This window comes from Bactrocera tryoni, chromosome 4, assembly GCF_016617805.1.
Source record: "Bactrocera tryoni isolate S06 chromosome 4, CSIRO_BtryS06_freeze2, whole genome shotgun sequence".
NCBI lineage: Eukaryota > Metazoa > Arthropoda > Insecta > Diptera > Tephritidae > Bactrocera > Bactrocera tryoni.
This window is the reverse complement of record NC_052502.1, coordinates 28,015,685-28,036,796: the sequence shown is the minus strand read 5'-3', so window position 1 is coordinate 28,036,796 and position 21,112 is coordinate 28,015,685. Positions and strand designations below refer to the sequence as shown.

At 34.4% G+C, this 21,112-nt stretch overlaps 1 protein-coding gene across 6 annotated transcripts in view; it reads left to right on the top strand.

The window, feature by feature from the left end:
- The window catches only part of LOC120774072 (uncharacterized protein DDB_G0284459), a 147,609-nt gene that overhangs the window by 116,584 nt on the left and 9,913 nt on the right, over window positions 1-21,112 (top strand). For all 6 annotated transcript variants that reach the window (XM_040103389.1, XM_040103387.1, XM_040103385.1 and 3 more), the window contains 2 exons: window positions 18,531-18,980; window positions 19,844-20,070. In XM_040103389.1, coding sequence (XP_039959323.1) covers window positions 18,786-18,980; window positions 19,844-20,070 — 422 coding nt within the window. In that variant the 5' untranslated portion in view covers window positions 18,531-18,785. The remainder of the gene's footprint in view (window positions 1-18,530; window positions 18,981-19,843; window positions 20,071-21,112) is intronic.

The following is a 21,112-nucleotide window of genomic DNA, read 5'->3' as shown; positions in this document are numbered from 1 at the left end:
AACAAATTAAAACAATTACGAATTTTAAGATTACAAATAAGTTTTTATTTTTCATTTTATTTACCGGTTTGCGATCGCTCAAATATTATTTAACTGTTTGCGCAAAAATCTGAGTTTTTTTGAACCTTTAGTGGTTTTAAATGAGGTCGTAACAGTCAGGTGGCTTTAGCTTTTCGTTGAGCAGATTTTTAACATTTATACTCATAACAAAGAATATTATTTTACTTCTACAAAAACGTTGTATATAAAGTAGATAACATAAGCTTAGGTATTGATAGAATTAGTTCGAGTTAATGTATTGCTTCTTTACTTCTAACAGCTTGTTAACTTTCTGAAACAAAGTTTTAAAAATTATGAAAAGGTTGGCTTTTTTAGAAATCTCAGCTGACTTCAGATACCATTGTTATAATTAGGGTTTCAGTACATATTTCAAGGTAGTTTTTGCGGATAATCTGCTTAAACTGGTAGTTGTTGGAGAAAGATTAATGCGCTTGTCTTCTGTAACATTTTGGCTTGATGAAAACCATTTTTTCGAAAAATTGTTAGCAACTTGTTTTGTGCTTTTCATAACCTTTTTTAACAGCGCTCTATATCTTTCGATGGGTCTGAATGTGGACACCTCATGCCGTCTTATGAATAGCAAAAGCCGTTTTTGCAAGCACTCCTGGATGTACAAATCAGTGTTGATAGCTCCAGTTGGAACAAAAGAGCTGCTTCTTTTACCAGAGCTACAAATTGCTTGCTGAACCAAACATTTCTTTTGAAACTTTGTCTTTTTTTTGTATTTTAAACTCTTCTTATAATGTTTTTCGAATTTTTAAGTGGCAAAAAAAGTCGATATTTTGAAAAGTCTTAGACTAGCATATACCCCTTAACCCACACAGACACCAATATGTAGAAACCAGAAGTAATAAACGTCTATTATACTAAAATCCAGTAAATTTCTATCGGCTATTTCAACAGCCACAATGTATTCCACAAGACTATATATACATTAGCTTTGAGAATATACATAAAATCTACATGTTTTTATTTATAGTATATCTACCATATATGGTGCTCTTATGGATTTCTAAATACAGTCAGTATCTTGCAGTGCACAGCTGTTGACCGCAATACCATTATCCGCTTAAGTAGTGCAGCGAATGCCGAAAGTGTTTCAAAAATTTTACAACGCAAAAACACGAAGCAAGAAAAAATCAAATTAGAAAAGAACGTTTAACGGTGCAACAGGTGTTTTAAGCGATTTTAGCTTACTACAAACGTACAAATTCACTTATAAACACTGTGCTCTATGTATTTCTATATCTGTATAATTTTCTATGCGCATGTATGCGATTACTAGCTAGCTGCAATATTCACATACCATTCCGCTGCTAGAGTTCACAGCATACACGCGTGCGCAAAAGCCACACAACGCTTAAGACCAACAACACTTCACTATACTCGCACTTGTAGCTAGCTCGTGAGTTGGCGTTCTTTTCCTACTTCTTAACGCCATTAGTTGCTGGTCTTGTGGTCATTAATTACTAGCAATTTACGTTATTCTTAAGCGTTTTTTGTGCGAACTTGCCACAATTCAACTTCCGTTGGCATTCAAATGTTGTTCTCTGTTCTCTTTCGGTTAATTAATTAAATAGTTTAACAGTGAAAACAACTGAACCAAAAGGTCATGCGAGTATTGAAGCAACCAACAAGCACTTGAAGGGGAAGACAAGGCATTGAAGCGCCATTGTTCATTGCTCATTGGAGTAATATGTGTTTATTTTCGAACTAAATTTTCAGTAATTGTGAATATGTACTCTTATTTTCCCAGCACATGTGGTCAATACAAAAGACTCAAGCAACGAACTTGCTGCGTTCAATACAAGGCAATACTCAAAATTACTAATATACTGGTTGCTGCAATAACCTTGAAAGGCATCAAAAAGCTATTGAAAGTGTACTTAGAATTTGTTACGGGTTTTAAAAGGAAATAAAGAAATATGTATATATATGTGTTTATGTAATTACCTGTAAATAAGTATGCTCGACAAGGCGGATTTAAACGTGCGGTGCGCAATTTGCGCACAAAAACTGCAATTAAATAATTGCAAATTTGGCAAATGGCTCATAAAATAAATATGAATATACAATTTTTAATATATTTTTGCCAAATAATACTACTAATTATTGCCATGTATTCGTGGGTACACAGAGTGAACAAGACCTACAAATTAGTTTCTCAATTTTATATATGTACGCACCCTGATATATAAAATATCGTACAAAATCGTTTTAAAAATTGGACAACTGACGAAATTAATCGATTGAAAATATTTTTTAAAAATTTTTATACGACTTCCTGTTATATGTATATATTGGATAGTCGAACAAGTTTTTCATATTTCTAATCAAACTTCGACTTATTTTTTTACATTTATACTAATAAATAAATAAACAAATTTATACCATTTTGTTCGACCACTTTTTGGGATTTTTCTGCTAGACATATTATTCCATCAGTGTAAAACTTTCATCAGTATAAATCAAAATTTCGAAATTTTCAGAACGGAAGTGAGCGAACCATTGTTGTGCTGCACGAATTGATACAGCATCGTCTCCGTAAACTTCACAAATTTCAAAGGTGGCTTGCGTGGTGTTCTTCCCTTTTTTATACAAAAATTTCAAAATATAGCGAATTTCTTCATTATTTTCACTCATTTTTGAACAGCTGTAACTTTTTTTCAACTTTCCCGGTTATTTTTGTTAAATGAAGCTTAAAACCTCACCTTTCCAACACTATATGGTATGTCATGTGATTGGTAGCATTGGAGATGACTGCAACGACATTTATTGACAATATAATTGAAAATACGGAAATACTTTTTCGACTATATAGTTTCCATATAAACTGATCCATCAAAATCTATGTATTATGTATAAAAAATTAGCCTTTGAAGAATATTATCAAATAGAAATATTTATAAGAGTAAGAATTAAAAATAAAAATAAAAAATTTGTATGAAGCACCCTAATGTATAAAGATACAATCTCTTCTCCTCATCAGCAACTCGCTAATCATCACGACCCATATTAATTTGCAATTTCGTTATAATTCATAGACTCATCTTAGCCAGACAAAAACAGTTAGATTTCAAGTCAAGTCTACGCCTACATACCTAACTGTACTTTAAAAAAATACCATCACTTCCAGCGCTCAAAATCAAGTGCTGCGCAATAAGAGCTACCAATTTCCATATATATTTATGTGAAGCACTTCAAATTATTAATTATAAAACCGCGTAAGCAGGCAAGTGTCTCGGATATTTCGTAAAAGTAAATATGTACATATGTACATATATGTGCTAACTGATAAAAATAAAAAAAATAATAGATAATTAAATAAAATTAAATTGAATGCAACAAAGCAAAATTAAGTTAAAGAGAGTGAAAAAATAATAAAAGTAACACCCAAAGCCAACAAAAAATTATCGCTCGATCAAAACCCGAAACCCAAACACGTTTAAACACTTTCACTTGCGCGCCGTTTATGAATTTTTCGCTATTAAATATGAATTGCTTTTGTGGCGCTGCGCTAATATACAAAACACACCGGCGTTAAATCAATAACAATGTGGCAATAACAACAACAACAGCAGCGGCGGCAGTATCAATATGCCTAGCTGTAGCCACAAATATTTTAATGCTGCTGAAAAATGCGGTCATCGATTTTTTATTATTGTTGTTGTAGTTTTTGTGCAATGTACATATAATGCAAGCAACTTGCAGCTGCTTGCCGAGCTGTTATTTCAATAGAGCGCGCATTTTTTTATGTACGGCCACTTTTCGATTATGACTTTATGCAATCAATATATGCTCGCGGCCTTAGGCTTTTAATTTGTCGCTTGACAATTTTGTGGTTCGAGTTTGAATTTGCGCGTTTTGTATTTCAATAAAAGCAGGTGACTTAGTACTGAAAAATATTAAGTGAATAAAAATAAAGAAGTAATAAAGATTAAAAACGTAAAAAATACTAAAATCGCTGTACATATAAAATAGGCAATAATAAACTTGTGGTAAATTAAGTTGTGAGCTGTTAAAATTAAATATTCTTTATATTAAAAAAATACGCAGACTTTCGCAATCTCAATTCTCTGTTTTCTAATTAAAATTCGATTTCGGTTTTCAAACCGAATTAAGCCAAGAAAACCTGTTTTTATCTTCTAATAAGAGCCTTAGTGGTAGACAAGTAATCAAACAGTTTTATTAAAAGCAACGCAGGATTAAGTTTTTTTGTAAACTTCTGTCATTTTAAAGTTATATATTTATTTTTTGAACTGATTCATTATAAATTCACAATATATTGCTGTTAAATATGTAGGCAATATATTTTCAAGTGGTTGCTCTTCTTTCTTTTCCTATTATCAGGTCATCTTATAAGTATCGGTCTTTCCTGTCGAATCAGTTCGGTCTTAACTAATCATTAGTCGTTTTTCTACAGACAATAGTATTGAGCTTCAGAGTAGATTTCTTCTATATAAAAGATCTCGTACCCCCAGCATGTTGATAAATTCCAATATACTGCCAGGTGCTTGTGAGGCAATGTGATCCTTAAATGGAAACATGGAGCCAAGAGCCTTTATTCTGCGTCTGCAGATAGTCAATTAGCAAAGCATCTGTTATTGAGCTTCAGGTTCCATGTCGCAGAACTGGCAGTTTGCACAAGAAGCTAGGCACATGTTATATAAGGGCTTCTTGAGCTTACAGTGGCCGGTATATATGTAATGCTACAGTAGTCAGAGTTTGTCCCTAGGGAGGTTGATTGCATATTTAAACCTGCTGAGGTTGTAACTCCCCATTTGCAACTTGACATGGCGTATGCCTTGGAGTTTTTGCCAATACCTCTATCTGCCTACTCATTCTTCCGTACGGAACAGCTCCTTTATGGTTTGAGAACCCATCGCGATGACGGGTTCAGGTCCTACCATATGAGTGGATGCTGCGGAGCGTGCGAGCTCATCAGCCAGTTCATTTCCAGCTATACCTTTGTGACCGCGCACCCAGATGAGGTGCACTTGGTTACGTTCCGACAGACTATTAAGCTCTCTACACTGCTGCATCGGTAGCGATTTGATGTCATAGGCAGAAGTTGCTTTAAGTGCCGCTTGACTGTCGCAGAGTATGGTTACTACATCTAACCTTTGTAATATTGTACCCGCTTGTGCCTGGCTGTGTGTCATGAAGAATTATTCAAAAATTTGCAGTAGCATTGCAATTATTCGGACATCTCTCGGAAAAAAGAAAGATTTCCACCTCCCCATGATCATGATCTGCATGCCGGATCATCCGAAATTAAAAAATCAAATTTCTTTCGTTAGATAACACTCTTCTGCAGGTAACGAATGCTATTAAAGTTTTTTTTTTTAACATAAATCTTAAATTTTGGAATATTTTAAAGGGAAAAATACGATTTTTTGCGAAAAGATCGGCTAATTTGTTCCTGTAAAATAATAATTATTAACAATATGGAAAATAACGGCCCGCCGTTGCACCGTATAGAATCGAATTTTATTTCACCGAACTTCATTATTTCTGAAATTTACCTTAAATTGACGTCATTTTGCTTTGTTTTTCGGTTTCATTTTGAAACTCGACCTTATATTATATAATATATTTTCCTAACTTATCAAGTCGAAAGTCACTGAATCTACACTACAGCACAAACAAATTGATATGTGACAAAGCGAAATTTCGTGTAAAACAACGCGTCAGAAAATCGTCTGCGAGGAAAGTCTGTCAACTCAGAATATATTAGAGCAAAACAAGAGCTTACCAAGCTTGCTTCTCATGTTGACTAATTTAAAATTATTATGTTATTAAAATATGTATATCTATGAGCGGATAATAAATGCATTGACTGGAGTGACGTCTAGTGGCACCAGGCCCACCGCATGCCAGCAAACTAGACTTGCATGAAATTACGCCGGCTCGGCATCGGCTGACTGAGCGCCTGCACTGAATTTGTAAATTTAAATTGAATTAGTGCACTTTTCCCAATGTCAGCGCTACGCAGCGTAAGCAGCTTGGCAGCTTGTGGCATGTTGCAGGTGACTTAATTGTGCCAAACCGCAAACAGAGCAGCAGCAGACAACAACTGTCACACAATTGCCGACTTTCCTTCAGCGCCTCAGACATTTGTTGTTTGTTACCAACTCGATTTCTTTCTCAATATTGTCTTCTCCCAATAACTACTTCTTGTTGCTTGCGCCACGCTGCAGTGAATTATGAATTGCGTTCAGTGAATGAGTCGAATGAATGAGTCAGTACCAGCCGGCAGTAATATTGCTCAGCCTAGTTGCGCATGCGCATTCATCAATGGAATTCCGCCAAGCCAAATGTTGCCAGCTAGTCGACAACCCACCTGTTTGCCCGTAAGCAGCGAGCAGCCAGCAACTTTCGCATTTCTCTTTTGCTATTCTCAGGTGTATTGAATTTAGAAATTCTCTCTTCAGCGCCAACATAAACTAAACACCGAAGCAATTGGGGCATACTGTGATGTTTTGATGTTGACGTTGTGTCAGGCGGCCAGCTGGTGAGTGAGTCAGTCTGCCTTTCAGTTACACAGCCGAGCTGCTGTCAGCCATTGGAGTTATTAGTCAACTGCACAACCTGCCGGTGTAATAATCAGTCATTTTCTCAGCGATTAATCGTCTATTGTACTATTCTACTGCCGCTGTGTGTCGGCTGTTTTGTCAGTTCGGCAGCCGCGGTCCATATTTGAATTTGAGTGGTAGTGAGAAGGCGCAGCAGATTTCTTTTGCTTTTAGGCGCAGAAAATTGAAATTGAAAATTAATCGTTTTTTATATTATTGTTTTATTGTACTCGGCGATCATGATTAGTGTGTGTGTGTGGTAATTGGAAAAGAAACTGCATAAATTATTAAAACTAAATAAATGCGGCGCTCATAGTAAAATTTGATTTTCTCCATCGAAATCTAAAGACTTAAGCAACGAACTCGTTTCAATAGTTCATTATTTTTTGTTTTTGTTTTGACATTACAACAGTCACTGGCTTTTCTTGCATTTTAGATAGTGCAAATGAAAATAAAAGCAAGCAAATTAAGTTTAATATTTTTAGTATTTACTTTAGGCAAAAGACTAAAGTAGCGAACTTAAATCAAAAGTTAATCAACTTCACATAATACCTACTGCCATTAGCTTTTCTTAAGTTTTTATACCTTGAAGACTGTAGATTAAATTTTCCACCATGTTTTGTAATACCTAAGAAGAAGTAGTCTAAAAAATATCTATATAAATGATCATTGTGATAAGCTGAGTCGATTTAACCCGGTCCATTTAAATGTCTGTCCCTCCATTTGTCTATATACAAACTAGTTCATAGAGTATTTGAGATGCTGCTGATCTGAATGAGGGTTCGATCTGAAATTTTGTTCTCTTCCTTTTCTTACCAAAAATATGTTCACTAGTCGGAACGCTGGAATCGGAATGAAATGCTTATATGGAAAGAGCACAATAGAGCTTAGGTCGCAGTACAATCCTCATCTATTTATCTTATCTTATATGGCAAACTTTTGCATTTGCTTTTTGTTATTTAAAATTTTTATTTAATTGTATAATTTTATTTACAAAAAAATTAATATCATAAAACTTTCCACAACTAGCACACAATATTACCATTTTTAAATTTTTCGAAAATCTTCCCATCATTAATTTAAGCAACAACAAAACATCCGCAATAAAATGGCACGACCGACCTTGTCACATTTAACCCTTCCCTAAAGACGCCAACCATTTACACGCTGACCTAATAGTAAGAAATTTGAGTTTCTCCAAAGCACTTGGGTTATTTTTCAATTTAATTACCGATGGCAACAGGTTTTGTAACGATATAAAATACAGCAACAAACATATTCGCAAACGAAGTTAATTGATATAAATCCGACAGGCGTAACTTGATAAAAAACATGCGCACATATACCATACATAGCATATGCATACTTACACATATACATTCATATAAATAAACAATTTAAATTGCCAATAGCTTTTTGTAAGTGAAATCTTTATGTTTGAAAACAATTTTGCGTCTTACAATCCAACAAAAACAAAATAAATACGCAGCCAGCTCGAATCGGCGGCCATGTGTGTGTGTGTGTACAAAGCCAGCGCCGCATCTCTAGCAGAGATAAGCAATGCGCCAGTGGCAAAAATTACTACAGCGAAAATACATTTTATAAATAACATGAATGATTGCGCCACAAAAATAGCAAGAAAAAATCCCATTTTATTCGACGGCCTGCTCGCCAATTACACTGCTGCGTTTGCTCGCTTGCTTGCTGGTGAGTCTTGGCAGAATTAGTGATGCGACGAATTGTGTGTGGTTGCTTGCGGGAACCAGCGGCCAACTTCACTAGCTGCCGCCAATAGCGTCTGCTTCCTCTTGCCGAAATTTCTATTTTGCTGTGAGCGCCAAGTCTTGAGTGGCAATAAATATTTTTCCCATAAAATATGAGTAATGCATGCTATTTGTCTTCAACTTTGTTTGTTTGTATTTTCAATAGTCCTGGTAATAAAAGCGGCTTATTATTACTTGTAGCATTTGTAGGAAGGAATTTTTCTGTATGTAATTCGTTAGAAGAATTTGAAAATGTAGATAATTTAAAGGGATCCACTTACAAGTTCAAAACCCTTTTTTTGTTTTTGAAAGGGAATTTAATTAAATAAATTTTTTGTACTTTAATATTTAGTGACTCATTTTGCAAATTTTCGGATCACTTTGACCCTCTAGCCGATCTCCAGACTACTCCGAAAAGAGGTATCTGGTGGTGAGGAACATTTTTCTGCTTAAAATGATATAAAACCAAACAACCTAACAAGAATTATTATTATAACATATGAATATTGGCAATGATATAAGGACTTTCAAAGATTGGATTTCCCAAAACTAAATCGATTTTTTGTTTTACGTTATACTTCAGAGCGGCTTAATTGTATTCTTTGCACCATTACCGCATGAATATATCGAAGAATGTTGTGTGAAAATATCAAGCCAATCAGTAAAGACATTTCGGAGAAATTTCCCTCACCGACTCTGACAACAACATATCGTTAAAAAAAATGTTTAAGGTTTTGGGAGTCGATTACACTGAGTTAAAAATTTACGAATGCGCTCCTGTCTCCGAAACTATTTGTCGGGTCAACTTCGAATTTTTGGAGAATATTCTTAAATCTACGTACAGAATGTTCGATATATAAACAAAAAATTCGATTTTTTGAAATTTTCAAGTGGATATAACCCCTTAATATCTGGTGTGTCTAGCAGAAATATATTTTAGCCGAGAGAAATCAAATTGTATTCTTTATTTTATACGATAAAGAAGCTGTAACTTTTTACATAACGACAAAGTTATCATTAATCTTTGGTGGAGGAGAACACTGTCGAGAACTTTGAGGCTTACTGACTACCGCTGCATCTTCCCAACGGGGGTGGCTACCATAAAGATAGCAGTAGATCTATTGCTTCAGAGGCCAGTCTTCTTCAGAGAACAGGTAGAGAATCTTGTGGTTCATTACTAAACTGTTGGGTCTCCGAAAAAATTAGCAAGCGCTGATCAGCCACCAGAAACTGTGAAATTACCTCAGGTCATGGGATGGGATGGGATGCCAGCTGTATCAGCTATTTGAATGAAGATGATTTTTGGCTTCGCATCACAATGGACTCTACATAATAGTCAAAGTGTGATCCCCCGCAGTAGTGAGATATCGACGATTCAACCTAACTTAAGTTAACGTCTCTACATAAGATTTATACAGATTTTGTAGAAGGAAAGATATTTGATTGCTTTCCCAAAATAAATAGTTAAAGTTAGGGCTAAGTTTTTAGGGCTCTAAACTTGCCTAACCCAGTAACAGAACATTTTAAAACTATTTTTCACTTAATTTTTTAGTTCATTGTTTTGTGGATTTATTTTTAGTAGTTAGAATCGTAAAGTATGAACTTTTAGATGCAACTTTTATTGATTTCCTTCATCCATTATGGTCTAAAATTTGTTTTAAAAAAAGTTAATCGACATTAACATAAACTAGTTCTATTCCTTTTGGAAAATAATAAAAAAAGCAACAAAGCTAGATATATCGACATATAGACATGATATGATAGGAGCTAAGTACCTTTTTCTGGTTAGACAAGCTGAAATAGACTTTAAAAGTGATATTTATTTTAATTTAGAATTATTTAATTTTTTTACAATGTATTGTAGGAATATAAAATTATTCAAATATTATTGTGTTACCACACATTTTTAAAAATTAATTATAAAAAATATATAAAAAACTCTTATTTTCAAATCTTGATTTACCGCAGATTGTAAGTGGTTGGTTCACTTTCTCATGAAGCGCCTACTGACTGACTTATTTGTAGTTATTTTAATTGCAAAGTGGCGATAAGATAAAAATGCCGCAATGTCCAGTCAGCGATAATGCAGTTGCTTTTAACTAAACACGAACGAAAAGTGGTGCCAATGTTGCAACGTAGTATAATCTTTACACCGTCCCATGCAGCTTAAACTAGTCAGTACACAGCGCCGGCTTAACACTTAGCTATCTGCGACCTAAAAGCGTGCGTGCGCTCGCAAAATACTTGTAAATACATATATTCGCAAAGTTATTAGCCTCGCATGCCTATTTCTAACCTCACTCAGCCGCTTTCCTTTGACACACATAACTGCTTGCACACATATGTGGCAAATATCTCCACATAAATCAGCATTTCGGCGCCTAATTTCTTCTGCGCACAATTTGATTTTTGGGTGCGGTGGCATTTCACTGTCGCCACTTGCCAGCCGCGCTGAGTGCTGTTGCAAGTGCTTATCGCGATGGCAGATAGCGGTGGCACAACCTCAACACGAACGGCCAAACGAGAGGTTGGCTGCAGCTGCTGCTGAGGCCGCGCACGCAAAATGCAAGATTAGCCGAAATTAAAGAGAGAAGAAGCTGCAACAAAAACAAATAAGTCAGCACTCGGCGAAAAGCAGAAAGCTGCTGATGAACGCGTTTAACCGCTTTTGATTTTAAATGCAACGCAGTATTGTCACAGTAAAAGTGGACTGCAAGCGAAAATATTGCACAAACGAGTATATGCACTCATTCGGACAGTTTGAAATGTTGATGCCAGTTGCCAGCTCAATTTTTATTATTCAGTTTCTATAAAAATATGTTGCATACATAAGTATGGTTGTAGTTGCAAATAAATTTAACTCGAAATGACATAAATTGAAACAGTGTAGCAATGTGGGCAGATGCATGCATATGAGTCTGCTAATTGCGCGCTTAGCTTGCTAAGTCGGACAGCTGCTCTAGCCTCTAACACACTATACTATATTTTTTTAGTTTTATTAGAAATTTCAGTTTGACTTTTGTGCGCATTTGTGCCAATTCATACTGACAAGTGAAATTTGTAAGTCGCTTAAAATACATTTTACATATGTACATATATATGTTTTTATACTGCATACATATATATACAAGTATTTGTATGAAAAAGCTGTTGGGGACTGGATTAACATAGCATGGCATTCAGTTTTGTGAACCAGACTGTTCAAAATCAAATTTTTTCTGGTTTAATTAAATCAATTAAGAGCTTAACTCTAAGAAGCGCAATTCTGCAAGCTGCGTTTTGGAGAAATTTTTAAGGCGGACGAATTTTGAATTAAAACCTACCAATACTCGTGATGTTATAACATATTTTGTTATAATAATTATCTTCTATTAATATGGCAGTAGATGTTCGAAGCAATTCGACTACAGTAAACATGCAATAACATGACTACACATCGATGGTATTGGAAAAATCATTAAACTGCCTCATAATATAAAATAATAATAGCTTTAGGCTAATAAAACGTAAGATTTCCCTGACATTTTATTTGAAAAGTAATCAAATGGACGAAGAATATAAATAGTTTTAGTCCTAATAGAAGTAAAAACATGAAAAAACAATACCCTTCACAAATAAAAAGTTTTCATTTAAAAACTTGATTTTGTGCGATCAGTTTATGAGAGAGACAGCTATATACTATATTGCAAAAATCTGAATATTTCGTTCGAATATAATAGCCTTGCCTTAAACAGAAATCTATGCCAAATTTCTTGAAGTGATACTTCCCAGTGAGAACTTCATTTTGATCTATCCGATAGCGATGGGATATTGGTGATTCTGAACGATTAGCAGCTGCTTGAGAAGCAAAAGATGTGCGCTAAATATCAAATCGGTATTTCTAAAAATGGGAGGCTAGTTCGCCGCACAATAGGGATAACATAATTTTGACAGCTCGTGGTAGCCACGTTGTTGTTGTTGTCACGAGTATCTAGTCGCCGTTAGATGGTAAGGTTCAGATAAGTTGTCATCGAGGTCATCCAGTCATGTCCAGTAAGGTTTGCCATTTCATCATGTCTCGTTTCACTTACAACACAACGCTTGGAAATTGTACAAGTTTATTACGCAAATTCACATTCGCGGGTGGCTACTCTATAAAAAAATATCTTCTCAGATTAAGCCCGTTTCTGGCTTAATGGCTTCGTCAACAAACAAAATTGTCGCTATTTGGGTGCGCATTTGCATCCTCAACAATTTATCGTTTTGTTGGGGTTATGGGAAGGCGACTTCATCTGGCCTTATTTCTTTCGAAATGAAGCAGAAAATGTCGTTACCATCAATAGCGAGTAAATACCATCAATAGCGAGCATTATAACACGATGTTGACGGTTTTTTCCTAGAACTTTATTATATTGTCGCGGAATATCTCTATTTCCCAAAAGAGGAGAGAAATAACCCCGTCAAACGGTCGCCAAAATCATGCGATTTAACGCCTCTCTGTTTCATTTGAACATCACGTCGTTCTTGTTAGTAGACCCCGTTTCTTTCTGTGTGTTATAAACTTCGTAGCGAACTTAATATACGCTGTTCAGGACAAAGCTACTGGGAACAAGAGTTCGCAGAGCATATTTTTTAGGGCCTCATACGAGTTATGATCACCTCCTCGTCCAAAAAAAGTCTCTTCTGCCTTTATAAATGGTGATCCATTTCGAGGTTCCCTTCTTTTTTAAAGAAAAAACACAGAAACTTCAAATTTAATGGCGTATGTCTTTCCATGATGAATTGCCAAACAATACTGGGCAAAAATAACATGACAGCTTGACACGACTCGCGCGTCTGTCTGTCAAAAAAAAGGCTATTGATTTTTCGATTTTCGCCATTTTGTGGGCGTGGCAGTGGGCCGATTTTGCCCCTCTTCGAACTTAACCTTCTTATGGAGCCAAGAAATACGTGTGCCAAGTTTCATCACGATATCTCAGTTTTTACTCAAGTTACAGCTTGCACGGACGGACGGACAGACAGACATCCGGTTTTCAACTCTACTCGTCACCCTGATCACTTTGGTATATATAACCCTATATCTGACTCTTTTAGTTTTAGGACTTACAAACAACCGTTATGTGAACAAAACTATAATACTCTCCTTAGCAACTTTGCGAGAGTATAATTAAAACTCGGATAATTGAATTTTTCTTTCCGACCACAGATCGGCTTCGGTGGGTACAAAAAAATTATATCCTCGACCAGCTGTTTGCACACAATCATTTCCTAAAATACATCAGCTATAGTATTTTTAAAACTTGTATATCCTTCTATTTTTCGATGATAGAGAAAAATCAGTCAAGCTTCTTTAAAAGAAGTATGCATGCCTAATTATAAATTTTTTCTCACTTCAATATATGTATACACATATATAATTTTTTTTATATATTATTTCATTTTTTGTATATTATTATTTTTTTTCATACTTTTTGCGTTGAATTTCCTTCAACCACTTCAACATATTTCTTAAAAATCCACAAAACTGCAAAGTGCTATTCAAATTCATATTAACAACAATGCGTAGACAAATTACAATGGCTCAATGGCTACGTAAACAAATCAAGTAGGTGGGCGAGCAAGGTACTTAAGTTTGCAATAAATCACACGCTGGCAGACAAGCGAGACATACAAACGAGCAACGGTGCTACATTGCTTAGAAATTAACATAAAGTAGCATCGACAGCGTCGTCCTAAGCGTTGAGTGGCCACCGAACAAGCATCGACAACTTTTAGTTTCAACAAAAACATTCCACCGAAAAAAACAAATCGGCGAGCATTTAAGGAAAATCGTAAAACACGCAAGAAAAAAATTTAAATTCAAGCAAAAATTCCACTTTCAGCTTTCTTCAGCACAAGACAAAACACGCAAGCAGCTAACATATAGACACATATGAGCATATAATGTATGTGCATTTCGACTACGCTTGGTGAGATCGATGCTTGATCACACTTTACACAACGCTTTCCTCCCGCTGGCTGCCACCACAACTCTTAGCCATCGATTGGTGGACGCGCGCTCGCTTGGCGCACATAAATATGCGCATATGAAGAGGTTTATGTGTACGTGTGTGTGTGTGTGTTATTACTCTCCGCCACTTGTGGGCAGTATCGACCGCTTGACTAGCTGGTTTTCAGCTATTATTATTGCTCGCCATGAAGATATTGAGCAGCGCGTTCGCCATCAAAGCGGTAAACCACCCAAAAATTTATCGAAATCACCTCAGTTAATCACACGGCGCAGCACGATCGAGACATGCTTGGCGAACGCTCGCTTCGTCCACAATTTCGACGGCGCATATTTGAAGTGAAATGAGTAGAAGCACGCAAGCGCGGCGTGAAATAAATTTAAATACAATTTTGTACGCTGCAAACTTTGTTCGTGTATAATAAAATTTCCGTAAATACTTTGTAGTTGCGTGGCGGTCAGCGTGTGTTGTGGAAAAGTTAAAATCGTAAATCTAAAGTATCACATAATTAATTAATCAATAGAATTTGTTTAAAAAATAATAACATTATTCCAAAAACACAGAAGATGTTCGATTAGTTACAAAACAATATATTGTTGTTGTTATATGCACGCATCATTTGTGTTGGAAAACATGCATACAACAACATAGTGTGTCAAAGTGTTTACTATTCTTGTGTCATTTGTTAGCGCGGCATGGCCCAGTGACAGTGTCACGTCACAGCGTTAACCGTTATATTCTATATATGTGTTTACAAAAGAAAGCATGCAACTAAATAAGCTTGAAAATTGGTGTTCTAAAGCTACAATTTTTTTTCGTGCGCAATTATTTGGGTCATGCACACATACAAACCGGGGTACGTACCCACAAACGGTCGGTCAGCTCGAAATGCTCATTCAATCGCATTAATATTTATTGATTATTATAGCTGTCGCGAATCGCTTGCGGCACAGGAAAGCCTTTAGCGTTTTTGTTTTTGTTGTTACTATTGTTTTTGTACCAATATTTGGCATGCCGTGTTGCGTGCTCGCCTTTCTTGTGTCGCTGCTCATTAATTTTGTTTAAGTTCTCTGCCTTGTAAATGCAAATTATGCCATATATTCTTTTCTCCTCCTCCTCGCCTCATTCTTGTTTAAGCAAATACTAAAGTGTTAATGTTTATCAACAAATCGACACGAGCGCATAAGTTTCAATCGGCGATCCGCAACTATTTTTGGCAGCACACGAATGTGTTTTATGCTAATTTTATGCGCGCCAACTAATTAGCTGCGTATATTTATGTGAGTGTGTGTGTTTGTGTAACAGGAAATAAATTTAATTTGAAAAAATGTGTGTACGTGCCAAAGTTTGAGTTTATTTTCCATAATTACAATTTTGTATGCATATTTTAATGTGTTTTTTTTTCGATTTCTTTCGGCGTTGCCAAAGCAAGTTCGTACCTTAAGTCTTTTGAATTGGCATTAAATTCCCCAGACAACGTAAGTAGAGTGACAATTGAAAACGTGACAATAAAAAACGTCCAAATATATTTAAAAATTAATTATTATTGAAGCAAATATGTAGGCGTATGGAAGAAATTAATGAATTCATTAAAAAGTTTATAGTGAAATGCTATTAAAGTTTAATTAAGCCACAAAAATTTGTCATAATTAATATTAATACAATGACAGCGGACTATTTGTGGCCGAACTTTGTGCACAGAAATTGTATTAAAATATAAATTGAAGTATATTCCACAAAACGTTGTCATGCTGAAAAATAAAATTAACGGTTGTCCAAAAATTTCTTTACGGATGTGCGAGAAATCATATTGGTGTGTACAGGATTGAAAATATTGCATTAAGAAGACAATTGAATTATTTTTTTTAATTATTTTTTTTTTTGTTTGTAAAAATCTTAATTAAAATTAATCTTTGGTATAAAAAACCAAATGCTGATTTAAGAAACTAAAAATAAATTTTGATTCTAAAAGATCTGACTAAAAATTAAAAGAAAAAATTTTGTTATTAAATAACGGATTAGGAAAAAAACTGTATTCCAAGTTTATTATCATTATATATTAATCATATATAAAAATGCTTTTTAAATAAACCCCAATGCCGGATTAATTGAATAAAAATTAAATTTTTATCCCAAAAATCCGACAAAAATTAAAAACATATTTTTAATTAATTAATCTTTTTTTTAATTTTTAATTTAATCATTGTTTTTTAATAAAACATAATCTTAAAACCAAATTTATAATTAAAATATTTTAAATTTCTGTTATCATTCGGTTATTTTTATAAAAAAGTTTACATTCCGTTATAATTTGGTTATCTTTGTAAAAGTTTCGGTTAACTTTATAAAAAAATAATGTATTAAGAAAAAAATTATGCGCTTTCTTACAATGACATACAAGTTTTTCATCTGTTCAAAAATTAAATTTTGTCAAGCCAAAAACGGCCGGAATTATTAGTAAAATTCAACTTTTTTTTCAAATCCGATCAATCTGTCAATTGTAACTCGCAATTTATCTATAATAATATTTTTCTTCAAATATTTTACTGTGTGTTCGTAACGTAGTATGTATAAATATACCCTTACAATTCAAAAAAAATTATACAGTAGTTTTTTATTTAATTATTAAAAATAACTATTTTAGGCTGTCACACTAGGTGCGCCCCTTAATTCCTTTTTATTCTATCTAGCTTCTTATTTGAAAAAATCATATTTTTATAATCCAATTAGTTCTGGTTTTGTGATTCAAAATTTTGAAACTTTTATTTCAATCTATGTATAAAAGATATTTGAATTTAGATGCGTTATATGTCTTAACCTTTATTTGAAAGGGACGATTTTCCAAGAAAAATTTTCAAAAATAATTGAGCAGGAATGTTCAATAGGTCGGTAGATAGGTAGAATGGACATCTGACGACACACATAGGCCCTTAGGAAGCCCATTGTGAAACCACTGGAACTAAAATTCCTCACACTATTATGACTTCTCTGAACCATCCCATGCTTCTGATGAATTTCATCAATTCAAAAAGTTTAATGTTTGCAACTTCCGAGACATCGTCAAGATTTCCTCATCCGACAGTTGCAATTCTTTTCCTATACAAGCTTGGCATTCAGAAAGAAGATGTTTTATTACATCCTCTTTTTCCTCCTTCTGACAGTTTCTACAATAGTCATTGTATGGTATTCTCCGTCTGCTAACATGTTTGCCGATGGGGCAGTGACCTGTTAGCACTCCTACTGAGTTCTTAATGCATTTCTTTTGTATTTTAATTGTCAGCATAAGCGGCCAATATTCCATTGACACGTTTGTCTGCTAGTGGGGCAAGTTAGGGATTGACCCTATCCATTAAAATGATGTTATGTTATGTTCAATAAGTATGTATGTAGACTAATAATTTTAGTTAAAAATGTTTATCCATTTAAGAGTTTTTTTGTTTTTTGTTCATATTAACCCAACTGAGATAAACTTCTTTCACGAATCTTCCAATGATTAAATTATTTAAAAACACCTGCTGGTGTAGAGTTGATTTATATCCGCGATGTATGTTCTTTCATTATTGTATCCTTCGGGTTCTGCCATTGGATGGAAAAATGACTTTTCGCCATTTGTCACCCTTTGAAGCAATAAAAATATTTAGGAAATTTATTCAGCTTTCAGTTTAGAATTAAGCCTTTTGAGAAAAAAATTTTCTGAGACTGTGCACAATGTTTGAAAAAGGACTACTAACTTCTATAATAGAAACACCAAAAATATCTACAATGATTTTTTTTTTAATTTCTTAGACATTTCTAAAAGTTATTGCTCGATAGACTCTCTAATAACTTTCATATATTTAATACTCTGAACAATAATCACTGAAAGTATAACAATTTTAAAAATATTATTTAGAATAATTATATATTAATAAATATTTTAAAGCACATATTGTAATTTTTAAATTAATTTCAGAAAGTAATATCATATCATAGAATCTGTCAGAATTCTTAAATAAAATTATTTATGATATCAGCTAAGAAAACCAAATTATTCATATCATGAGAAAAATATATAAAAATTAAATACCATTTAAATATAAACACAAATTTATAATAAATATTATCAACTTATTTTTTCATTCTTTTTTTCTATTTTCTATTTCCAGTTGCCTTCGATTTTTTTCAACGGGAGTAATTACTTTTAACCTAAAAACTGACTGCCACATAAACACAGAAACTCACTTAAAATAGAAAAATAAAATAAAAACCAGAAAAACTTTGCTGTGTTCGCAAACCAACAACCTACGCTCGACCATAACAGCAGCAAAGCCGGCAACCAGCCTGGAGTTGGTGCATAAGGCATATTTATTGCTTTTTGAATTTTGGCCAAGTCACAAGATTACAGTAAAGAAATATAAAAAATGGCTCTACGCCTGCGACGAGATGTACAAAAAGCATCCTACTATGTTTGGTTTCTGGGCGCCGAGGAGGCGAAAGGTTTGCGCGGCACACGTGTCATCAACTCAGTGCTGCCGTATCTGATTGATCGGTCACGCGGCCAAGAGCCACTCAAGGTGACGCTGCAGGTCTCCCACAAGGGTATCAAAATATTGCAGGTGAGTCAAAGTTGAAAAATTTTTGTGAAATAGGTAATTTTTAACGATTATTGGCGGCAGGAATTTGGTAATGCTGTTGATTTTTTTGTTGTTTTTTTTCTTTGTTTGGAAGAGTGGTAGTTGATGGTTTATGTTCAAGGAAATTTCTAATATTTTTTCAAATTAAATTAAAATAATAAACAACTGAAGAAACTAGCGGAAAAGCCATTGAAAGATTGGTCCTTTTTTATTTAATTATATTTATTCCTTTTAGCACAATTAGAGAAATTCATAATATTCCATAAGCTGAAAATAATTTTCATTTGTTAAACAGATGTTTATAAAATAATTTTTATATATTTAATTTAAATTATTATATTTTAGATACTAATTATATTTATACATTTACAAGTTGAGTTGATTTTGTCTACACGCGAACTGTCCCTCCAGTTTTTGGCTTATCTATCTGAAAATTGCCACACGTTTTCACCCCAAGAAGCTGCTCATTTGTCGAAACCGCCGATATCAGACCTCTACAACAAATAGCTGCCATACAAACTGTCCAATCAAAATTAAGTCCTTATATTGAAAACTTTTTATTTGTCGAGATATCTTCACGAAATTTGGCATGAACTATTCTTCAAGACAGCGCTACAATCTGCGAACAAATTTTTGAGATCGGACTACTATAGCATATAGCTGCCATACAAACAACCCGATCAAAATCAAGTTTTTGTATTTTTTATTTTTTTTATATTTTTTTGGTTTTGTATTTTCACAATTAATATTTTTTAACTCTAACTTAATTCCATATTTAAATTTTACATTTATTATTTGTTTAATCATCAAAAAATTTAAAATAATTTCCACTCTCCACTCAACAGGGCTCCTCAAAACATTTCATACCACACAGTGCCATAACCAGCTCCGTGCAAACAGATGATATCGTTGCATGCGTTTTGTTGCTTTATAATCCGGCAACAAAATGTCCACTGCACGTACACGCCTACCGTTGCGATTCCGAATCCACAGCCGAGGCGTTGCATCAACAGCTCCAAATACTAATCAATCGGCCAGAAAATCAAAAACGCTTTGAGGAATTGGAAACACGGTGAGTACATGCAATTTTCATTATGCTTCTACGCAGTGACAATCTGGCAAGTTTGTGTCTTAAGTCTTTTATCTTCTTTGGTGAAAGTTGCCAAAAGATATCTGCAAAAATCTGCGTTGCTTGCGCACAGGTGACGAAATTTCAAGATGTTTAAAGTTTGTGCGCATCTTTTTTTATACGAAATTTTTGCGTTTTATACATCTATTAACTGTTTGCTGGGGTTGAGGAAGCACATTGTTGCACAATCGCTTCAAAGACACATACATGAAAGTTATCACTGAAAGCATGAAGAAATATTTATTTGCAATTTTTATTTTTATTTGCAATTTTCTACAACAATATAAAAGCGGCGCTCAAAATTCACAAAGAAACGCAAGCACAGCTTCATTTTATGGCTGCGAGTTGTGGCAGGCGCGCACACACAACACCACATTTGCATGGAAATTATACAAAGACATTTTTCCTTTTCTTCCTCGCAGCCATGGTTATTTACACGGAAGTGATTATTACTGCAAATCTTGCAATAATAAAGTCTAACAGTTCAAAAATAATATGCAAATTTCGAAAACTTTTGTTTTAAAAACAAACTGGCTTTTTAAGTAATGCGCATTGATTGCACTTTAGTGCCACACACGTCAACCTCGTGGTGGCTTTTAAAGTAGGCAAGTTTACCGCAATCCCCGTCATTTATGATGCAACTGCCTGACGCTGTTTACAGTTCTTCCTCATGTGGTGTGGCATGCAACGTGTGCCCCCACGCCAACGGCTTTTGCGACAAGTTTCATGTGTGCTTGGGACTTTTTTCACTTCATTGCATTATTTACCGCTATTCCATTAGACTGCATGCCGTGTTTGTCTATATGACAGTGTCATTAATTAATTGTGGCAATAATGGGAAGTTACAAAAGAGAAGAAGTTTGTGTTGTTGGTGAAGTTTTTGCTGAATTTTCGTCGACTGTCTAAATGGAGAGTCAGCAAACACGAATGCCAGCTGCAGTTGAATAATTAATCACGTTGAAAATGCCGAAATATAACGGAAATT